Below are 18,375 nucleotides of genomic sequence, written 5' to 3'. Positions count from 1 at the left end.
GAACCCCTGGAAAGCAGGGTAAATCAGGATGGGACAAATCAACCAGGCCCTACACCTTGAGGGAGAATGGTCTTGTGGTTAAGGCAATGGACTGGAACTCAGATCTGGATCAGTTTTCTGCTCTGCCACAGCCTTGCTATGTGACTGTAGGTAAATCATTTATGTAGTCTCTCTGTGCCTCCATTCTCCAGCCATAAAATGGGGATAAGAGTACTCCCTGCCTCCCACCTTTTGTCTATTTAAACTGTACACTTCTTGGGGCAGTGGCTCTCCTACTGCACCTAGCACAAGGAGACCCTGAACTTGGTTGGGGCCACTAGACATGATCATAAATCATAAACAGTGATAACTCCTGGTTGCCACACTGCGGTGAGAGTAATTTCTCTCCAAGGCTCTTTTTCTGCACAGCTGGAATCCAGCCCCCTTCTCTGGGACCCATGTACTTCATGTTGCAGGAAAACAGTGGGGTGCTCAGAACTACGCAGCATCATGTATTGACAGAGGCCGCCTGCTCCTTCCCAGTCTGGGGTCAGCTGTGGCGCCAAGCAGATGTGGCGTGGAGCCACGTGTTGGAAAACCAGATAAACCTTGACAGATGTGCAGCCAGCAAAAAGAAAAAGGGCGGGGGGAGGAGAGAGAAAACAGCTGGAAATAGCTAGGCCTTGGAAACGGTCAAAACAGATGCTTATTAACAATAAAAAGCATTGCGACTGCTGGAAGGCTTGGCAAAGCCTCTGGCTTTGCTGGGTTTCGGCTGTGGAGGCTGCATCCAGAAAACGCTTTTCAAAGGTAGTCTCCCAGTTGGGGGTGGAGCTCTCCATGTTCAACACCTGCTCCAAGCAACCCCCGGTAAAGCTCTCAGACACCACTAGGCTAGGTGTGGTAAAGAAGGGTCCACAGCCAGAAACACATGGCCGTGGAAGGCGGAGTTCAGAGATCTCACTGCTACATCATTTCCAAGCCTTCTCACAAACTGACCCTGATGGTCCCCTCTTAGGGGGGACAGTTCCTCCACAGTGGGGGGCCTGGATGGCCTCTCTTTCTGACAGCAGGCTGTGGCTTCTGAGATCTCGTGTACCACTTTGTTAATGGTAATGATACTGGGAGAGCATCTTTCATCCACAGCACTTTCCAAATGGCACACAACAGTCACGTCACCCACCTCCCACCTCAGCACATTCAGCCCCGTGGGATGGCAGCAGCTCATGTCGTTCTTGTTGTGAGCTGTATTACAGCAGAGCCAGGAACAGAATCTAGGTCGTCTTACCCCGACAGTCTTATCCAGTCTGGTGCCCTATCTACTGGGCCACACTGACTCTGCTCAGTCCATGTTCTCTATCCAGCTCTCCTAGGGCCCTGGGAGGGATGAGAAGGGGAAATGGGAGATTTCTGAGGGACACCCTCCAAAAACCAGTTCCAAAATCCAGTTTTAAAACTAGAGTGAGTATTCCCAATTAAGCCAGGATCCAGCTCAGCACAAGTGAGGCTGCAGTCCCATAGTCAGAAGCCCAAAGAAATCAAATCCCTTTGCACTCCTGGGCTCTCCACCATCAAAGACCAAGCTAACAAGCTTGCTGTGTAATAACAATAAATTTTATTGGTAAGAGACATCTGCACTCTCTCTTCTCTTTGGGTAAAGCCTCTGTGCTCAGTTCAGATACACAACACAGCTCAGCCCCATTCACCAGCATTACTTTCCCGTTTCTTAAGCGACTGCGACCACCACAAACAATAAATACTGTACAAGGGAGAGACCAAACATTACCATGCTAGGGATGGACGAACCGGCTCAAAGGGAAAACCTGCCTTGATCCTTCCTCCCCTGCCCCTCCCAACACAAGCCTTTGAGTTTTGAAAATTCCAGTCATATTTGGAAAGCAACTAAAGGCATCCTGGTTTCTATACCCCTCTTCTCCCCCGTTTCTGCTGGGCACAGGAGTGCCAAAATGCCACAGGAAAGGCTGCTGTGGGCTTCCTCCAGGAGAGGGTGAGCACCTGGAATTTGCAGCCTGCAAGGTTCACAGCAGCATCTGAACCATGTGGTTGTATCTCGGCTCTGAGCTATTTGAGGTTCGCCCATCCCTATCAAACACAAACAATAGAGAGAGAAGAAAGTCAGCAAATTTGTCTGGCTCCTTACAATCGAGCTATGAACAAGGACCCAAACTACGCAGCATTCAACACCATTTCTGTTTAAAATGTAACTAACCCACCCAGCAATATACAACTTAACACAACTGAACAATATCAGTAATGACACATACATTTTAAATAAAGTGCTTTATTGCAAGTCAGAATGCAGGAGAATCCCCCTTTATGCAATTTGGTAGGCGTAAAAGAAATATATATATATAATTATATATATAAACAATATAATTAGGAGAGGTGGAGACAAAGAACTCTAATAATTGTGGCTTGACAGAATCTGTTTACTGGGATATAAAAATAAACCTTTGCCCAAACGTCTGCTCTTCTTAGCGCAGCTCAATAAAGCTTCCTGGGTGGGTAAGGTGCTTGTGTGAGGAGCAGCACTGCTTCTTGCCCCTCATATTTCCATTCATGTCTATGTTTCCTGAATTGCCCAACCAGGGAGGCAGAATAGCCACTCAGCATCCCAGGAGGTTTCAACAGCAATCCCTTGCTGTGAAAGTTCCCACTAGCCCCCTGATAGGAACTGAATGTGTTACAGGAATTATAGCATCATTTCTGGTATTATGCAGGTTGATAAATTCAGACTAACCATGAGTAAGGATATTATTAACATGCAACGGACCTTACTATGAGGAGGTCACGTACTCAGTGGCATCTTAGCCTAGGGAAGAAGTTGGATAACATCCTGAAGTCCTCATCTCAGAAGGGATGTATGCGAAGACCCTGCCTAGGAGAGTGTGTACCTTTTTGAAAGGTATCAAGGTTTAAAAGTATCAGAGGGGTAGCCGTGTTAGTCTGGTTCTGTAGAAGCAGCAAAGAATCCTGTGGCACCTTATAGACTAACAGACGTTTTGCAGCATGAGCTTTCGTGGGTGAATACCCACTTCTTCGGATGCAAGTCATCCGAAGAAGTGGGTATTCACCCACGAAAGCTCATGCTGCAAAACGTCTGTTAGTCTATAAGGTGCCACAGGATTCTTTGCTGCTTCTACAAGGTTTAAAAAGACATTTTTTTAAGAAGCATGTAGACTGTGTACTGACGCTAAAAAGATTCCTCCAATTACATTAGATTAAGAGTCCTCTGAAGTGGGCCAATGCCATTTGATGTGCAAGAGGCAATAAGAAGAGAGACTGGTGAATGACAAGGGATTACATGCTTCTCCTTCCACCAGTGATTGACAATCTCACCTGCCCATTCATCTGCTTCACATACAAATGTCTCCAAATCTTCTTCCATGCTGCCCCTTGCACATAGAATGCTCTCCCAGAACTGATCCATCGACCACTGCCCTCACCTCCTTACGACCCACTTCTGTCACAAAGTCGATAAGAGACCAGCCAACAAGCAATGGTTTAAAGGACAGGGGGAATATAGCTGGCCCTTAGTTTATCTACCATTAATGTCTTTTTGTCTCTAGCTCTCGTCCCACCTTTCATATGTCACTTGTCAGCGTAGACTGTAAGTTCTCTGGGGCAGGTCTGGATATACGTCTGCAGTGTGCTCATCACAATGGGGCTCCCGTGCTAATTGGGGTCTGTGGGTATCAAGGAACTATAATTATTAAACAATAATAATCCAATATGTGGCAGCTTGGCAAATCCACTGGTTTATGTTTCACTAGTGACAGTGGCCCAGATGGTGACTGATGACCTGAACACAATGGTCCAGAAGTGAAAGGTTCAATGATTACAAGAAGGGTCAGAAAGAGAGCTGACAGCCTGGGTGCTCCTTGACCCTGGAGAATGATACTGGGACACTGACAGAAACAATGCACAGTGATCAGTTATACAGACCTTCTGCCAAGGATGGGTTTTATCCTGTCTGATCGATATTCTGCAGCAAAGTCTGATTAACCGGCTGTGCTTGTTGGAATCTTCGTGTAGCCATGATCCTATTCTTTGTCATATTCCCTTGATTTTCTCTTTATTTCCTCTGCCAGAAAAATGTTGCTTTATTCGGGAGGATCTGAACTGCTGCCTGTTAGGTTAAGCTGATGGGTGCCCAGAAATAAAGACCCCGACAGAGACTGCAGAAGAGATATTTGAGTCTAGGCTCTTGGTCAAAACCATGGGAATGTTGGGGTCAACCCCAAAAGGTGCTGGAAGCTACCATTGGCCAACGTGGACCTGGGGAGAGCTGAAAAACCAGGGCAAGGCACCGAGTCATGTGAGTAGGCATTGTGGAGACACCTAAGATAAGCATTAGTATGGCACCCATGCAATGGGGGTCAATGAGTAGCAGCAGACTATGAGCTAAAGAAACAGTTATTATTCTGTGCATTTCCTCCTACTTGTATCCATTTTGCATTAGTCAAATCCCAGTTCTCCCTGACCTGCAGCCAGCTGAATTTGGACAAGCCAGCTCTGCCTCCTTGCACTTCCATTTGCTTTCTGATTGCCACCAGTGGAAATGACACACCTCTGGATGTAGAGCAAGTAATTACCCTGCACTCCAACTGGGTAGACTCTCTGTGACAGCTTTAGGGTCAGGAAAACAGAGTTGCTTCAATTCTCGGTAGTGGGGCGTATGATGGATGGAGAAAAAAAAGGTACTGAGCATTTGGCGGTCTTTCCTCCCCAGCACAGCTACTTGGGTCAGATTTGGGGATTAAATCACTTGACACTGTTCCTTTGTCATAGGAGATGAACATCTCACTTTGTCCCTGATAGGTTTCAGAGTGGTAGCCGTGTTAGTCTGTATCAGCAAAAAGAACGAGGAGTACTTGTGGCACCTTGGAGACTAACAAATTCATTTGAAAATAAGCTTTCATGGGCTAAAACTCACTTCATCGGATGTGTGCAGTGAAAATACAGGAGGAGGATATATATACACAGAGAACATGAAAAAATGGGTGTTGCCATACCAATTGTAATGAGAGTAATCAATTAAGCAGGAGGAAAAAAAACTTTTGTAGTGATAATGAGGATGGCCCATTTCCATCCTGATTATTGCAAGATCATCCTGATTATCACTACAGAAGTTTTTTTTTCCTTCTGCTGATAATAGCTCATCTTAATTGATTACTCTTGTTATAGTTAGTATGGCAACGCCCATTTTTTCATGTTCTGTGTGTGTGTGTGTGTATATATATATATATATATATATATATTCCTACTGTATTTTCCACTGCATGCATCTGATGAAGTGGGTTTTAGCCCACAAAAGTTTATGCTCAAATAAATTTGTTAGTCTCTAAGGTGCCACAAGTACTCCTCGTTCTTTTTGTCCCTAATGTTACCTTGTACAATTTGTGTCAGTGTATTTTTTATATAGTTTTAAAGAGGTGGGTGGCACAGTTCTTGGGACCTACCAGTGTGTGGTTCACCCAACTATACTCACTCCTACAGTAGATCCTGGGCAGGAATAGATTGAAACAGGACTCATGAGCCCCAGGGCTCATGGACAGAGGGTGCCTAGGCAGAGCAGTGTGCCTGAAGCAGAGGGACATACCTGCTGGTTCCCTGATGAGGTGGGGCTGGGCTGCCTCATTTCAGGGGGTTGGGCAGAAGATACCATTTGGGAAGGAAGTGACATTTCTGCCCCACAATGGAGAGTGGTTTATTCCCATCACCTATTTTGACCCCAGACCTGTCATAAGATGCTGGGCCTGGAGCTCTCCCTAGGAATGACATTTGCCATTTCCCTAGGTGGCCATTACATGTCGCTATTGCCACACTGTGATCCAGCACACCATGCACTTGTCAGTCAGCAGTGGGCAAAGCACAAGAACCTTAAGGGGATGGGTCAGACCTCAGCTCCTTCAAATAATCCACAGGAACTGGCCACAGGATGGGCTTCAGCCACAAGAGAGCATCCCCAGCAGCAGACAGGTCCATGAGAGACTTGTGGGCCCTGGTCGGGGAGTTCTTAATCGAGGTGACAGGAGGGTGAAGCATGCACCTTTGGCTGGGTCCTGTGTTGCTTCTCACCCCAGTAGGATGGGAGCCTTGGATTGGAGTCAATGACCACACCCCAAGAGCCTGGAAATGAAGACATGCTGAGGGCAAGGGCGGGGAGTGACTATTCAGGACACCAGCGCCTCCCACTCAGCAGCTGCTGCTCTTCTAGACACTCTCCACTCCCTATTGCTGCTAGACGAGAGGGACAAAGCTAGGGAGACGGCTGGGCAGGCAGGAACGCAGGGGACTGGACTAGCAGAATACTGGGGACGGTGGAGAGAGAGGAAGAGAGGACCTGGTTTTGAAGGTGCCCAGAGAGAAACAGAGCAGACGCCAATCTGTTCTTTCTAACCGGACGCCAAGCTGCAGGGAGTGGCCTAATCCATCACACTCGCTCTCCTGTAGGGTGTGTGTGGGGGGGTGCACACAATGGAGATGCACTGGCTATAGCCGCAGCCTCTCAAAGAGCAAAACCCAGCAACGGTGCAAGCATCCACATGCGGGAGTCTAGCTCCCGTCCCCATGTGGTCTTACAGTGTCAAAACCACTGGCCAGTCCCAGGGGAAAAAACCCTGGTCACAGCTGGTCACCCTGGCAGAGTCTGGGCTTGCAGAGAGATTCCTCTGACTTGGGTGCTTTCTGCACATCATTGTGAGGACACAAACAGCAGGGCTGCTTCCCGCACTCTGCAGAGCCAGGGAAAGGCTGTGGGAAGAGAGAGAGTGGGAACTGCTGATCTATCTTATGGAAGGACACTCCTCAACACTGGCCTGCCAGAGAGAACCAGGTGTACATATGGGCTGCTGATGTGACTTCTACCAATCCCCCCAGCCCATTCCCTTTGAAGTGAGGACAAGGTGTTAAACACAGATATTGGATCATTTCCTTTTCCTTCCCCTCTGGGTGGAGATCAGATCTTGTTTGTCCCTATTTGCTCCCGGCCCTGGCAGCAGGTGTGCCTTATTATTCTCAATAACTCTGTGAAGAGGGCATGTTTTTGCATCACTACCCCATCCCCCAGCCACAAGAGCCCAGGGAACACCACGTGGGTCTTTCCCAGTCTCTTTCTTTCCAAGTCTGAAATGTAAGATCCAGGGGAGATCCCACCACATACTCATCACTAGGAGCACTCTCCTGGGAGGATCTATCCCCAGGTTTTAGAGGAGACCCAGTACCTGATGAGGCAGGCGTTTATACAGTTGCCTGGTTAGATGTCTCTGACAAAGCTGCTAACTCTTTGCCTTAACAGCAAGTCTTGGTTGGTGTATTAAACTTCACCAGCACAGCTGCAACATGAAGCAAATAGAAGCCAAGAATGTTTCACCATAAGCTCCTGAGCTCCTTATGAGATTGCAATTAACACTTCATAGAAAAGTAACAGGAGCTGCACCCTTTCCCTTTATACACCCCCACCCTCAGAGGCCGCTGCCTTCCATTGCCTCTAGCTGTCACCCGCATGGATCCCATGCTATCCACAGAGAAGTAGGTGGGGTGAGAACAGCACCCCTGGGGCCAATCATGCAGCAAGGATCACCTGGGCCCCTTGGAAACTGGAAAGGAACTGGGATGCCTCTGTGAAAAGACAGATTTAAAACCAATCCCTGTGGTTGGCACTGACAGGGAACTTGCGTGTAGGGCCAAGGGCTCCGCCTCTCCCCCGGACTGCTTTGTTTCCAAGGGAGTGACAAGCAGGGGACGTCTCCAGAGCCTCTGTGGCCTGCGGGCTCTCATTGCGGTGGAGAGAGAGACAGGCCCCCTGGTGCTCCTGGGGTGTTACATGGTGGACCTGCCACATCCTGCTCCCCCATCACTCGGCCGAGCTCTGCTAGTACTCCTTGGCCTCCTGCAGCTGGGAGAGGTACTCCTCCTCAGTGGGGTTATCAGCACACTGCTGCCCATTGTTGGGGGGCCGAACAGCATGGTACCGGCTCCAGTCCCCCTTGCACAGAATCCAAGGCAGCATGTCCACCTTGTAGTGCAGCTCCGGGGAGAACTCCGTGCTGATGAGGTTGGGGGCGCCGGCCCCCTTGCCCCGGGTGATAAGCTTTGTGTGCTCGTCGTAGCAGCAGTGCTGGGCGGCCAGCGTGGTGCTATCCAAGGAGAGCATGGACCGCAGGCAGAAGCGGGCCGTAGGCTTGTAGATGTCCAGCCGCTCCTTGGGCCCGCTGGCATCCCGCCAGCGGAAGTTCTTGCCCTGGCGCTCATCCCGCAGATTCACAGCACTGTAAACAGCCTCCAATGGGTAAGAGCAGGGGCAGCTGGGCAAATCCGTCAGCACCTTGCTCAGATACTTGGTGAGGAAGTCGCTCTTGCAGTTCAGCCACTTCTCACAACTGTCCACATCTGGAAGAGAGAAACAAGGGCGGGGGGGGGAGCATGAGCAACCTCCCCACTCAGTGGGCAGGGCCGGCTTTATGACCCGCGGGGCCCGCTTGGAATACTTGGCGGCGGTCCGGGTCTTCGGCGGCACTTCGGCAGCGGGGGTCCGCTCCGGGGCTTCCGCGGCACTGAAGGACCCCCCCGCCACTGAAATGCCACCGTAGACCCCTGGAGCGGACCCTCCACTGCCAAAATGCTGCCGAAGACCCCCGGAGAGGGGCTCCCTTAGGCGCGGGGCCCTCTTCAGCGGGGGGCCCGATTCCGGGGAATCAGGGGAATCGGCGTAAAGCCGGCCCTGCCAGTGGGCACCTCTCTGAGGTCCAGCCACAGCCCTGGGAATGGAGTTATACCACAACAGCTGGGCTAACAATCACAATAGCCTCCATGGAGGAGCTGGTACCAGAGGAGGAGATTGCCAGAGACAACAACCCTTGTGGCTTGAGGGCAACAGCTGATCGAGAGATGAGGGTCAGAATAGAATCTCTCTCCATGGGACAGTGTTGCACAGCAAGGTGCTTAATGTGGGCTCTGCACAATCTCTAAGCATCCAGCACCAGCCATTGTTGGAGAGAGGCTACCAGAGCGGCTGCACCGTCGGTCTGTTTCAGGAGGGCACATGGCAGAGTGAAATCACCAACAGGAACATGATGCAGTCCTGGGTCGTGTCCATACCACTACAGCCGGTGCAGATGAGACCTTACCCATGCCTACAATCTGTGCTAAAGCTTCACACTGCCTCAAAGTTCAATGTGGCTCAGGGACTTGGGTTAGGTTCTGCCTACCCTGCATAATGGAACCAGACTGTAACCAGGCTGTGAGACCACTGTGCTGTTACTGGGCTTCCCAACATGAGTGTAGCTGTAGCATGGACAAGGGCCATAGACTCATGTGACTGTGAAAACACCTAGGTGTGAGGAGCACCAAATCTCTCTCTTGCTTCAGGGTAGGACTTCCACTGGGGCATTTCTACCCTTCCAGTTATGAAGCCACCCTTGAGTGGAATGCCTAGCCCATGTCAGCACCCTCTGTCAGAACATGGTGCCTGGCACAAGCTAATGTCTAGGTCCCTACGTGGAGAGGGCTAACTGACATTTCATGCCTGTGTGGATATTTCACTGAAGTCCACCAAAACCTGGGCCCCTTGGCAGAACACTCCCATTCAGGTAGCAGCATCTCCTCCTTGGGGTGCTGCATCACGAAATCCCTTAGGAGCTCCCAGGGCCCTATTGTACAGAGGAGAAACGTGCTAACCTGAGTTGAACATCTCCGTGGTGTTCTCACCCTCAAATGGCGTCTCGTCAGTGGTGAAGACCATCTCCCCATCTGCTCCTTTGGAGACAAAACATACAAGCAGAAGTAATAAATCCCTTTCCAGGGATGGGCCAGAGGTCCTGGCTGGGGTTGGGCACCAAACCCTTGTATTTCCTCCTGCCCCCTCCCCACCTTCACGGAGGCCTACCCCTATGTACAGAAGACCAACGGGATGGTACTGCAAGGAAGATAATACTAAGGGAGTGTAAGATCGCTGGTTGCGATGGATCCTGATGGTTGGAGCCAGCTCTCAAACTTCCAATGAGGATTTCAGGCTTCATATGTAACAGAGTTTTGAAGTTAGGCAGTAGATCTATGATCCATGGGCTACTTATGACTGATTATGGAATGACAAGCCACACCCTCTCTTCATGATGGAAAGAACCAGCCATTTTTACTGGCCCAGATAAAAAAATTGAAAACTATTAACCCTTCAAGCACTAGCCAGTATCCAAACAGAGAAAAACAAAGCTGAGTGTTCTAAGGGTTTAGGAGGCAGGCCAAGGACCACAGAGGGATTTGGCCTATGGGTTTCTTTTCTGGAGTGAGTCCCACCTAGATCCCTTCATCATGTTAGAAAGGGATAAAGTTCTCCCTGCCCTGTGGAGATGGAAAATTCCTCAAGTGACCCTCCTGCCCCGAGCTGGGAATCCATCCCTCCCCCACAGCAGAAACAGGATCTTGCTGTGGGCAGGGCCCACTGGGTGAATGAGTTTAAGAAAGGGCCCCCTAAGGTGTTAGGGGAGGCAGAGAACTGGCTCTGTCTAGAGCATGAGGAGTACAATAGGCTCACCAGGGCAGCGATGCAGGTCGCAGGTTCTCGACTCGGTGGCTGTGCAGGCGTAGCCACAGGACCGGGTTCTCTTCTGGTTCCCGCTACCACAGGTCACACTGCAGGGGGACCAAGAGCTCCACTCCTCTTCATCTTCATAGTCTGGGGATGGCAAGAGAAGGATAAAGCATGAAAGTCCTTGTGCAAAGCCCAGATGGGAATGAAGCCTGGAGCTGCTCTGGACTTCCCTGCTGGCTTCCCTCTGCCTACATCACCCTGCTCCTACCTCCCCCTGCCCTGCCCTCCTGAGCTGTCTCCAAAGGGGAGCTGGCTAGAGCTCAGGAGAACACTTCAACAGATTTATAGATTTTTGAAGTTGAAGTCATCTAATTTGATCTCCTGTATATTAGCAGCCATAGAACTTCACCCAGTTATCCCTGCATTGAGCCCAATAAGAAACATAAGATTGGCCGTACTGGGTCAGACCAAAGGTCCATTTACCCTAGTATCTGGTCTTCCGACAGTGGTCAATGCCAGGTGCCCCAGAGGGAATGACTAGAACAGGTAATCATCAAGTGATCCATCCCCATTGCCTATTCCCAGCTTCTGGCAAACAGAGGCTAGGGACACCATCCCTGCGCATCCTGGCTAATAGCCATTGATGGAGCTATCCTCCATGAATTTATCTAGTTCTTTTTTGAACTCTGGTATAATCTTGGCTTTGGCCAAGCACGATAGTTTCTGCTCGGTCAAAGCATATCTTTCAAAGAGGCATCCAGTCTTGATCTGAAGATACCAAGAAATGGAGAATCCATCAATTCCCTGGGTAGTTTGTAATCACCCTCACCGTTAAAAATTTGTGCCTTGTTTCTACATGGAATTTATTTAGTTTCAACTTCCAGTCATCAGCTCATGTGATGTCTTTCTCTGCTAGACTGAAGAGCTCTTAAGGACCTGGTATTTTCTCTTTGTGAAGAGACTTCTACCCTGTAATCAAGTCATTTCAATATTCTTGTTGATGAGCTAACCTGATGAAGCTCTTTAATCACTCACTATAAGGCATTTTCTGCAGTCCTCAAATCACTTCTGTGACACTTTTCTGCACCTTCTCCAATTTATTAATATCCTTTTTAAAAATCTGGACACCAGAATGGGATGCAGTATTCCAGTATTGGTCTCACCAATGTTGTACACAGAAGTAAAATCACCTCCCCACTCCTACACACTATTGCTCTGTTTATACAGTCCAGGGTCTCATTAGTCCTTTTCACCACAGCATGACACTGGGAGCTCATGTGAAGATGCCTGCCCACTAGGACCCATAAATCCACTTCAGAGTCAATTCTTTCCAGGATACAGTCCCCCATTCTGTAGGTACGCCCTGCATTCCTTGATCCTAGATGTATGACTTTGCACTTGGCTGTATTAAAAGGCATTTTGTTTGAATGGGCCCAGCCTACCAGGCGATCCAGACTGCTCTGTGTGACTGTCAAGTCCTCATCATTATTTACCCTCTGCCAATCTTTGTATCACCTGCAAAGTACATCAGCAGTGATTTTATATTTGCTTCCAGACCATTGATAAAAATGTTGAATAGTGCGTAGAAGGGATCCCTGCAGAACCACTGGAAACACTTCCATTCAGTGATGATTTCCCATTGGCCCAATGTGAGAGGGAGAGAGCACATGTATACGGTAAGTACCTTAAGGAACTGCTGACAGCACAGCCACAAGCCCTAGAGAGGCTAGAGGTGGGCACATCCAATTCCTCTCAGTCCCCCACTCTGGCCAGCTCTGGGAAGCACATTGGCTAGTTCTGGAGGGAGCTGCGTCCAGTCCCCACCACTGTGACACAGAGAGTAGGGGAGAAGTGGAAACACCAGGGGACCTGAACCGTCCCTGAAGTGCCCCCTTCTGCCCCTTTTCTAATTGCTCAGGGTTTGTCACTGATGCCTCTCCTGACAACCCGGAAATGCAGGCACTCTTCCAGGTCGGGGCAGCAGCAGGTGGCCGCACCTGCCTTCGCTGGCACCCTTCTCAGGAGGTACTTCCTGGGAACAGAGTGCACACGTCCCGACTCCCAGTCTTAGCCACTAGACCAGTGGTTCTCAGACTTTTGTACTGGTGACCCCTTTCTCTTAGCAAGCCTGAATGCGACCTCCCCTTATATTTAACACCATTTTAAATGATGGATGCAAAGCGGGGTTTGGGGTGGAGGCTGACATCTCACTATCCCCCATGTAATAGCCTTGCGACCCCCTCAGAGGCCCTGACCCCCAGTTTGAGAACCCCTGCACTAGACCATTCTCCTTCCCAGAGCCAGGAGCAGAACCAGAGCCCTAATTCCTACCTTGGCACGCTCTCTCTCAGAGCTGAGAGCAGAACCCTGGAGTCATGGCGCCCAGTCTCCTTGCGCTAACCACTACACCAGGGCTCAAATTCATTCAGTGGGGAGGGATGAATTCCATGCTTACTGATAGTCCATGGGCTGGATATACATTTAGGACTGCACAGTCCCCTATCCACAACCACCTCCCACTGATGGCAGTGGAGGTTTGCACAGGATCAAGGTTAGAATACAGCCTTGCTGTAGTAACTCAACTTTTAGATCATTTATTATTTGTTCAGTACCTTAATGCCACATTCAGTCTTTCTCACTTCACTCTCCCCCTCTGCCCCATTCTATCTGCTGGAGCCATCAGCCATAAGATAGTTAATGCTGAGATTGAAAGATCATAGAGTCACAGAAGCAGCAAAGAAAAAGAACCAGACTAACACGGTCTGGTTCAGAACCAGACTGAACCAGACTAGAACCAGACTAGAACCACGGTCTGGTTCAGAACCAGACTAACACGGTCTGGTTCAGAACCGGTCTGGTTCAGAACCAGACTAACACGGCTACCCCTCTGATACATAGAGTCACAGCCGTTAAGTCCAGAAGGGGCCATTATCCTCTAGTCTGACCTGCATAACACAGGCCAGAGAACCTCACCCCCTCATTTCTGCATGGAGCCCATAACTGCTGTTTGATCTATAGCATATCTTCTGGAAAGGCAGCCAGTCTTCATTTAAAGCCTTCAAATGCGGAGAACCTGCCACATCCCTAGGTAAGTTGTTCCAATGGCTAATGACCTGCATGGTTAAAAATCTGTATCTTTTTTCTAGTCTGAATGTATGTACTCATTAGGCTTTAGCATTAGCAATCCAATCAGCTGGGAATTCAATTCACACCTCTGAGTTATTTATCTAGTCTGTCTGCAGACTCAGGCAGACTTCACTGTTTTGGTTCCATTTGGGGCACATTTGGAAAGTTTCCTTCACAACCATAGGGTCTAGAAACTTCCTTTTTTTTTTTTTTTTTTAAACACACACAAGCTGAGATTTATGCAAATCCATCAAGCCGCCATCTGTCTGACATCCCTGCATGAGAACAGGCTGTCCGGTGGATGCCCCCAGTGCCTTTAACAGCAATCCAGCCCCTAGTGGGCAGGGAGGTGGCCACTGCAGAATTTGGGGGGGCATCTGCTGAGGGGCAGGGGATAACTCACCATAATTATATTTTTCCTTGAAGATCCAGTTCTTCTGACTCGGCCACCTCTGGTCCCAGTTGCCTCCCACTCCGCTCAGCACTGTCTCCTCCTCTTCCTCATACTCGGCTGTATAATCTTCCTCCTCCTCCCCTCTGTCCAGGCTGTCATCCTCGTCATCCTCCTCTTCCTCAGTGGGATCCGTGTACTCCCAGAAGAGGGGCCAGAAAAGGTCCTTGTGTGACAACCACTCGGAGGAGGTCAGGGACCAGTCATTGCTGGTCTCCTTCAGCAAATCCATCTCTATCTCAGCCTGGGGATCATCCACCACCTCGATGGTTACCTGGGAAGCCAGACACAAAGCAGGGCAATAAGGAAGGTGCCAGCACTGAAGCCAGGGCTCCTGGCTGACTCAGCTGCCTGGGACTCCCTTAAAGAGCAACAAAGGATTTTCCTGTTGGTCCAATAGCTCCCTACTCAGGATCTAGACATTCCAACTAGTTTTCCCCTTTGGCCGGCTTGTGCTATGTGCAGGACACAGTGCCAGGCCCTGCTAGAATCCTCCCATGGCTGATGGCTCCAGTCACTTTGTCCAGGCTTTAATGCAGGGATCTCAAACTCAAATCACCACGAGGGCCAATGAGGACTAGTACATTGGCCCGAGGGCCACATCACTGACACCTTTTCATATAAAGATGCAAAAGGCACCCACTCAGCTCCCAGCCCCACCCCCACTCCACCCTTTCCATGAGGCCCCGCCCCTGCCCCTTCCCACCCCTTCCCTGCCCTCATTCCAATCCCTTCCCCAAAGTCCCTGCCTCAACTCCTCCCCCTCCCTGCCCCTATTCCAACCCCTTCCCCAAATCCCCACCCCGGCCCCACCTCTGCTCTGCCTCCTCCCCTGAGCATGCGGCTTCCTGCTCCTCCCTCATGGAAAGCACAACATGCCACCAAACAGCTGTTTGGCGGTGGGAAGCACCTGGAGGTAGGCAGAGGAGTGGGGACGTGGTACGCTGGGGGGCCAGTGGGTGAGGGGAGCTTGAGGCGGCTGCAGGAAATAACTCCAGGGGGGGCGGGGAGCTTGGCGGGCTGCAGCAAATAACTCCGGGGGCCGCATGCAACCCGCGGGCCACCTGTTTGAGACCCCTGCTTTAATGTGTCATTGAAAAAACCTGACAGCACAGAGTCTGGAGGCAGACTGCATAAAACAACAACAACCCAGGAGACCAGGGGAGATTCAGGTTTGGTAAACAGTTTGTGAAGCACGCTGAGGTGCCCAAGGCAGGCAGGGGGTTGGTCAAGCAACATAATCCTCCAGGAATAGAAACAGCCTCCACACATCTAGAGAGGAGGCAGTTTAGTAATGGGATGGTGCTACAAAGTAAGATGTCTCTGGGGGTTAGCTGGGCCCTTGCTCTGGGAATGGAAAGCAGCAGGACCAGCATTGAGGTGATCGGGTGGGCTGAAACTCCAGCCACACTCCGAGAGAGGCCAAGATTATTTTCTGTCTTGAATCACTAGAGCAGTGAGTTTGGTGGATTTCAGCCTAGTTGCACGCAGACCTTCCTCCACAGTACAAAACTCAGCCTGGCACAGCTGGTAGGAGGGACCCAGGACTGGAATAGCAGGGGTTGCTGCAAGAAAGGATTGAGGTACATTGGCAGAGGTGTGTGTGAGTAGGCCAGGGCTAGACTAGCAGGGGGTGTTGCAGGTCAGTCAGGAAACATGTTTGGGAAGTGGCTAGCCCAGCCAGGCAGGGTTGGGGAAAATCTCTCCTGACTGCAGAGGGCCAGTGCATAGGCTAGAACTCTTAGAAATTCAGTGCTTGTATCCCCTTAGGAAACTATCCATGAACCCATCCTTGCTCTCTAAAGGGAGGAGTTCTAGAAAGAAGTGAGAGGGTCCAGGGGTACAGAGAATCCTGACCGAGCCGATCTGGTTATACAGCATTCATTCCCTGGTGCAAGGAGTTTATATGCCAGCATCTCCTGTCCTAAATGGGTGTGGCTTATATGTGCCTAAGGATTATTTGCCAAAATATATGGTATCAGCCTTGCAGAGTCTAGGAAATGGGGTCCCCACACAAAAGGTTTCCAATTAGGAGATCAAACAAGGCCAGAGAGAAAACATCTGGTTAACTGACCCCACCCTGCAGTCTGTCTGTGGCACTCCCCAGGCCTGGGTCCAGTTCTAGTCTGTCACAGCGCCCTCCCCCTGACAGTCTCAGCACCCCGCACACATGCTGACGGCCAGGGCCCAGCTAAGGCAGCAATCAGGCTCTTTAGGGATGAAGAGGAAATGGAGATCAGAGCAATTCTGGATACTGAGCTGGAGGTATTACCCCTCTGCCCAACCAAGTCCCCACACGGCCCCCAGTCCTGCAGCACATTGAGGGAGTGTTCCCCAGCAGATCCTTCCCCAATGGATTTTGTGCCAGCTCTGTACAGGCAGGGTGAGGGTTAGGGAACTTTGTCAATAGGCTCCCCCCAATACAAGGTTAACCATGGCAGTGGTTTGCTTCCCATTGCTCCTATGTGCTGGGAATTTATTTTGGCCTCTCTAACCCAAGACTCTGGGAAAAATTTATCACCCCAGCCCCTTATATTGCCCGGTTTCAGTCAATTGGTGACTTGGATTGGGCAACATAAGAGCCGAATGGAACATTTGTTCAGTTTCACCCTGGAGCCAGGTCCCTTCTCTCATCCATTCCAGACCCACCCACCTCTACACTCGGATTCCTTCCCACCCATAACGATGGGGAGCTGTAGCAGGTCTCAGTGTCTCTCTGCTGGAGCTTGGGTGTAACAATCATTAAAAATCTGCCACTGCTTCCCCATTAGTTTGGCCCGAAATGTACAGTGAGCCCATAAGCACAAGCCTCTTGGAGCGAGGGAGTTCCTGTCAGATGTGGCGATACTGCCCCAGGAAGTGCCACCACCCTGGCACACGATCACTCCCCACTGGCCTCTGCAAGGCACTTTACCCTAAAAACTGTTGGCGACAGAGCAAGCTGTGGTGGAATCAACACCACTGGCAATAATCCAGGCTGAGACCAGCTGTCTGGGATGGTGTACAGATAATGTAATCAATCCTGTCATGGTGCAGAGGAGGGAGTCTGGGGGCCCTTCTGGTCCCTACCGCACAGCAGATGGACAGGTCGTCCCCAATCAGGTCGTCCCCCGGCCACTCAAGTGATTCTACGCTTGCATAATCCAACCACATTACTTTTTTGCTCCTGCCCAAAGTGTCCAGCCAGTGACAGAGACTTGTGCTCCTACCTGTATATTTGGGTTCTGGGCACTCAGGTCAACATTGGCCAACCCTGGCAGGTTCTGTAAGTCCAGCACAAAGGGTGTGCTCTGCTCCTTGCTAGCACCACTAGGCCAGAGTGGCACTGGCTGGTTCCTCGCAGCCCGCTGGGACGACCATCGGCGTTTGTGCCGGCGAGTCCCAGCCTGCCCGCTTCGCCTCAGGCTCCGAACCTTGTTGGACTGTGGCATCTCCTCTTCCTGCGTCAAACGGGTGTCAGATGAAGTGGAGACCTGGCAATGAAAGAGGCAGCAATGGCAGTTCCAACCCCACCCTGACCATCTCCACAGCTACCATTCAGGACTCCCTCCACTACATCCTCACACCAGGGACAGGGCAGAAGAGCAGGCACTATGGAGGTGAGCAGCTGCCTGCAAATGCCGAGGAACAGGTCCCTGAAACACGCCTACTAAGAACAAACGCAAGGCTGATTGACCCACCATCTCCCTATTCCTCCAAGTGTGGTCTGAGACAACAAACAGGTCATACAAGCAAAGAGCATATTGACTGCTACACTAGATCTGGCCACCGACTTATCTATTCCACTATCCTCACCTCCCCTGCAGCACCCAAGCGGAGCAATTGCCCATCTAGTCCAATATCCCTGCCACTCTCGAGCAGAGCAATGGCTCTATTATGTCTGGCATTTCCCTGATTTCTGCCACATCAGAAACCAGTCCAGTATTTGCACCTCTCTGCTATAACACTGTCCCATCTAATCTGGCATTTTGATTTCCCTGCCCATACCAGACCAGTCTGCTAGTCCACCTTGTTTGGGATCTTCACTTCTGACAATGTCCGAGACCAAATTCTTTGGAGGAAGGACAAAAATCTATAATGCACCTGCCCAGCTGTTCAATATTTTACATGGAGGGAAAATTCCAAAACGCCCCCCACCGTGATCAGCCCCTGCAAACTATCAATTTTCACCCTGAGGCATGAGATTTGATAACTTCTAGCTGGAAATTGATAAATGCAAAGATTATTAATGGTCACAAAGTCACCCAGCCCAACACTCATATCTGGT

General features: G+C 50.3%; 1 protein-coding gene across 2 annotated transcripts in view; it reads right to left on the bottom strand.

The window, feature by feature from the left end:
• Positions 1-5,328: 5,328 nt before the first annotated feature.
• ISM2 (isthmin 2) overlaps positions 5,329-18,375 on the bottom strand; it is a 46,392-nt gene continuing 33,345 nt past the window's right edge. For both annotated transcript variants that reach the window (XM_045015511.1, XM_045015512.1), the window contains exons 2-6: positions 17,318-17,581; positions 14,061-14,382; positions 10,535-10,675; positions 9,682-9,759; positions 5,329-8,394 (exon numbers count right to left, since the gene is read on the bottom strand). In XM_045015511.1, coding sequence (XP_044871446.1) covers positions 7,877-8,394; positions 9,682-9,759; positions 10,535-10,675; positions 14,061-14,382; positions 17,318-17,581 — 1,323 coding nt within the window. In that variant the 3' untranslated portion in view covers positions 5,329-7,876. The remainder of the gene's footprint in view (positions 8,395-9,681; positions 9,760-10,534; positions 10,676-14,060; positions 14,383-17,317; positions 17,582-18,375) is intronic.

Source organism: Mauremys mutica, chromosome 4 (genome assembly GCF_020497125.1).
Source record: "Mauremys mutica isolate MM-2020 ecotype Southern chromosome 4, ASM2049712v1, whole genome shotgun sequence".
NCBI classification, from domain to species: Eukaryota; Metazoa; Chordata; order Testudines; family Geoemydidae; genus Mauremys; species Mauremys mutica.
This window is presented reverse-complemented; position numbering and strand designations above follow the sequence as displayed.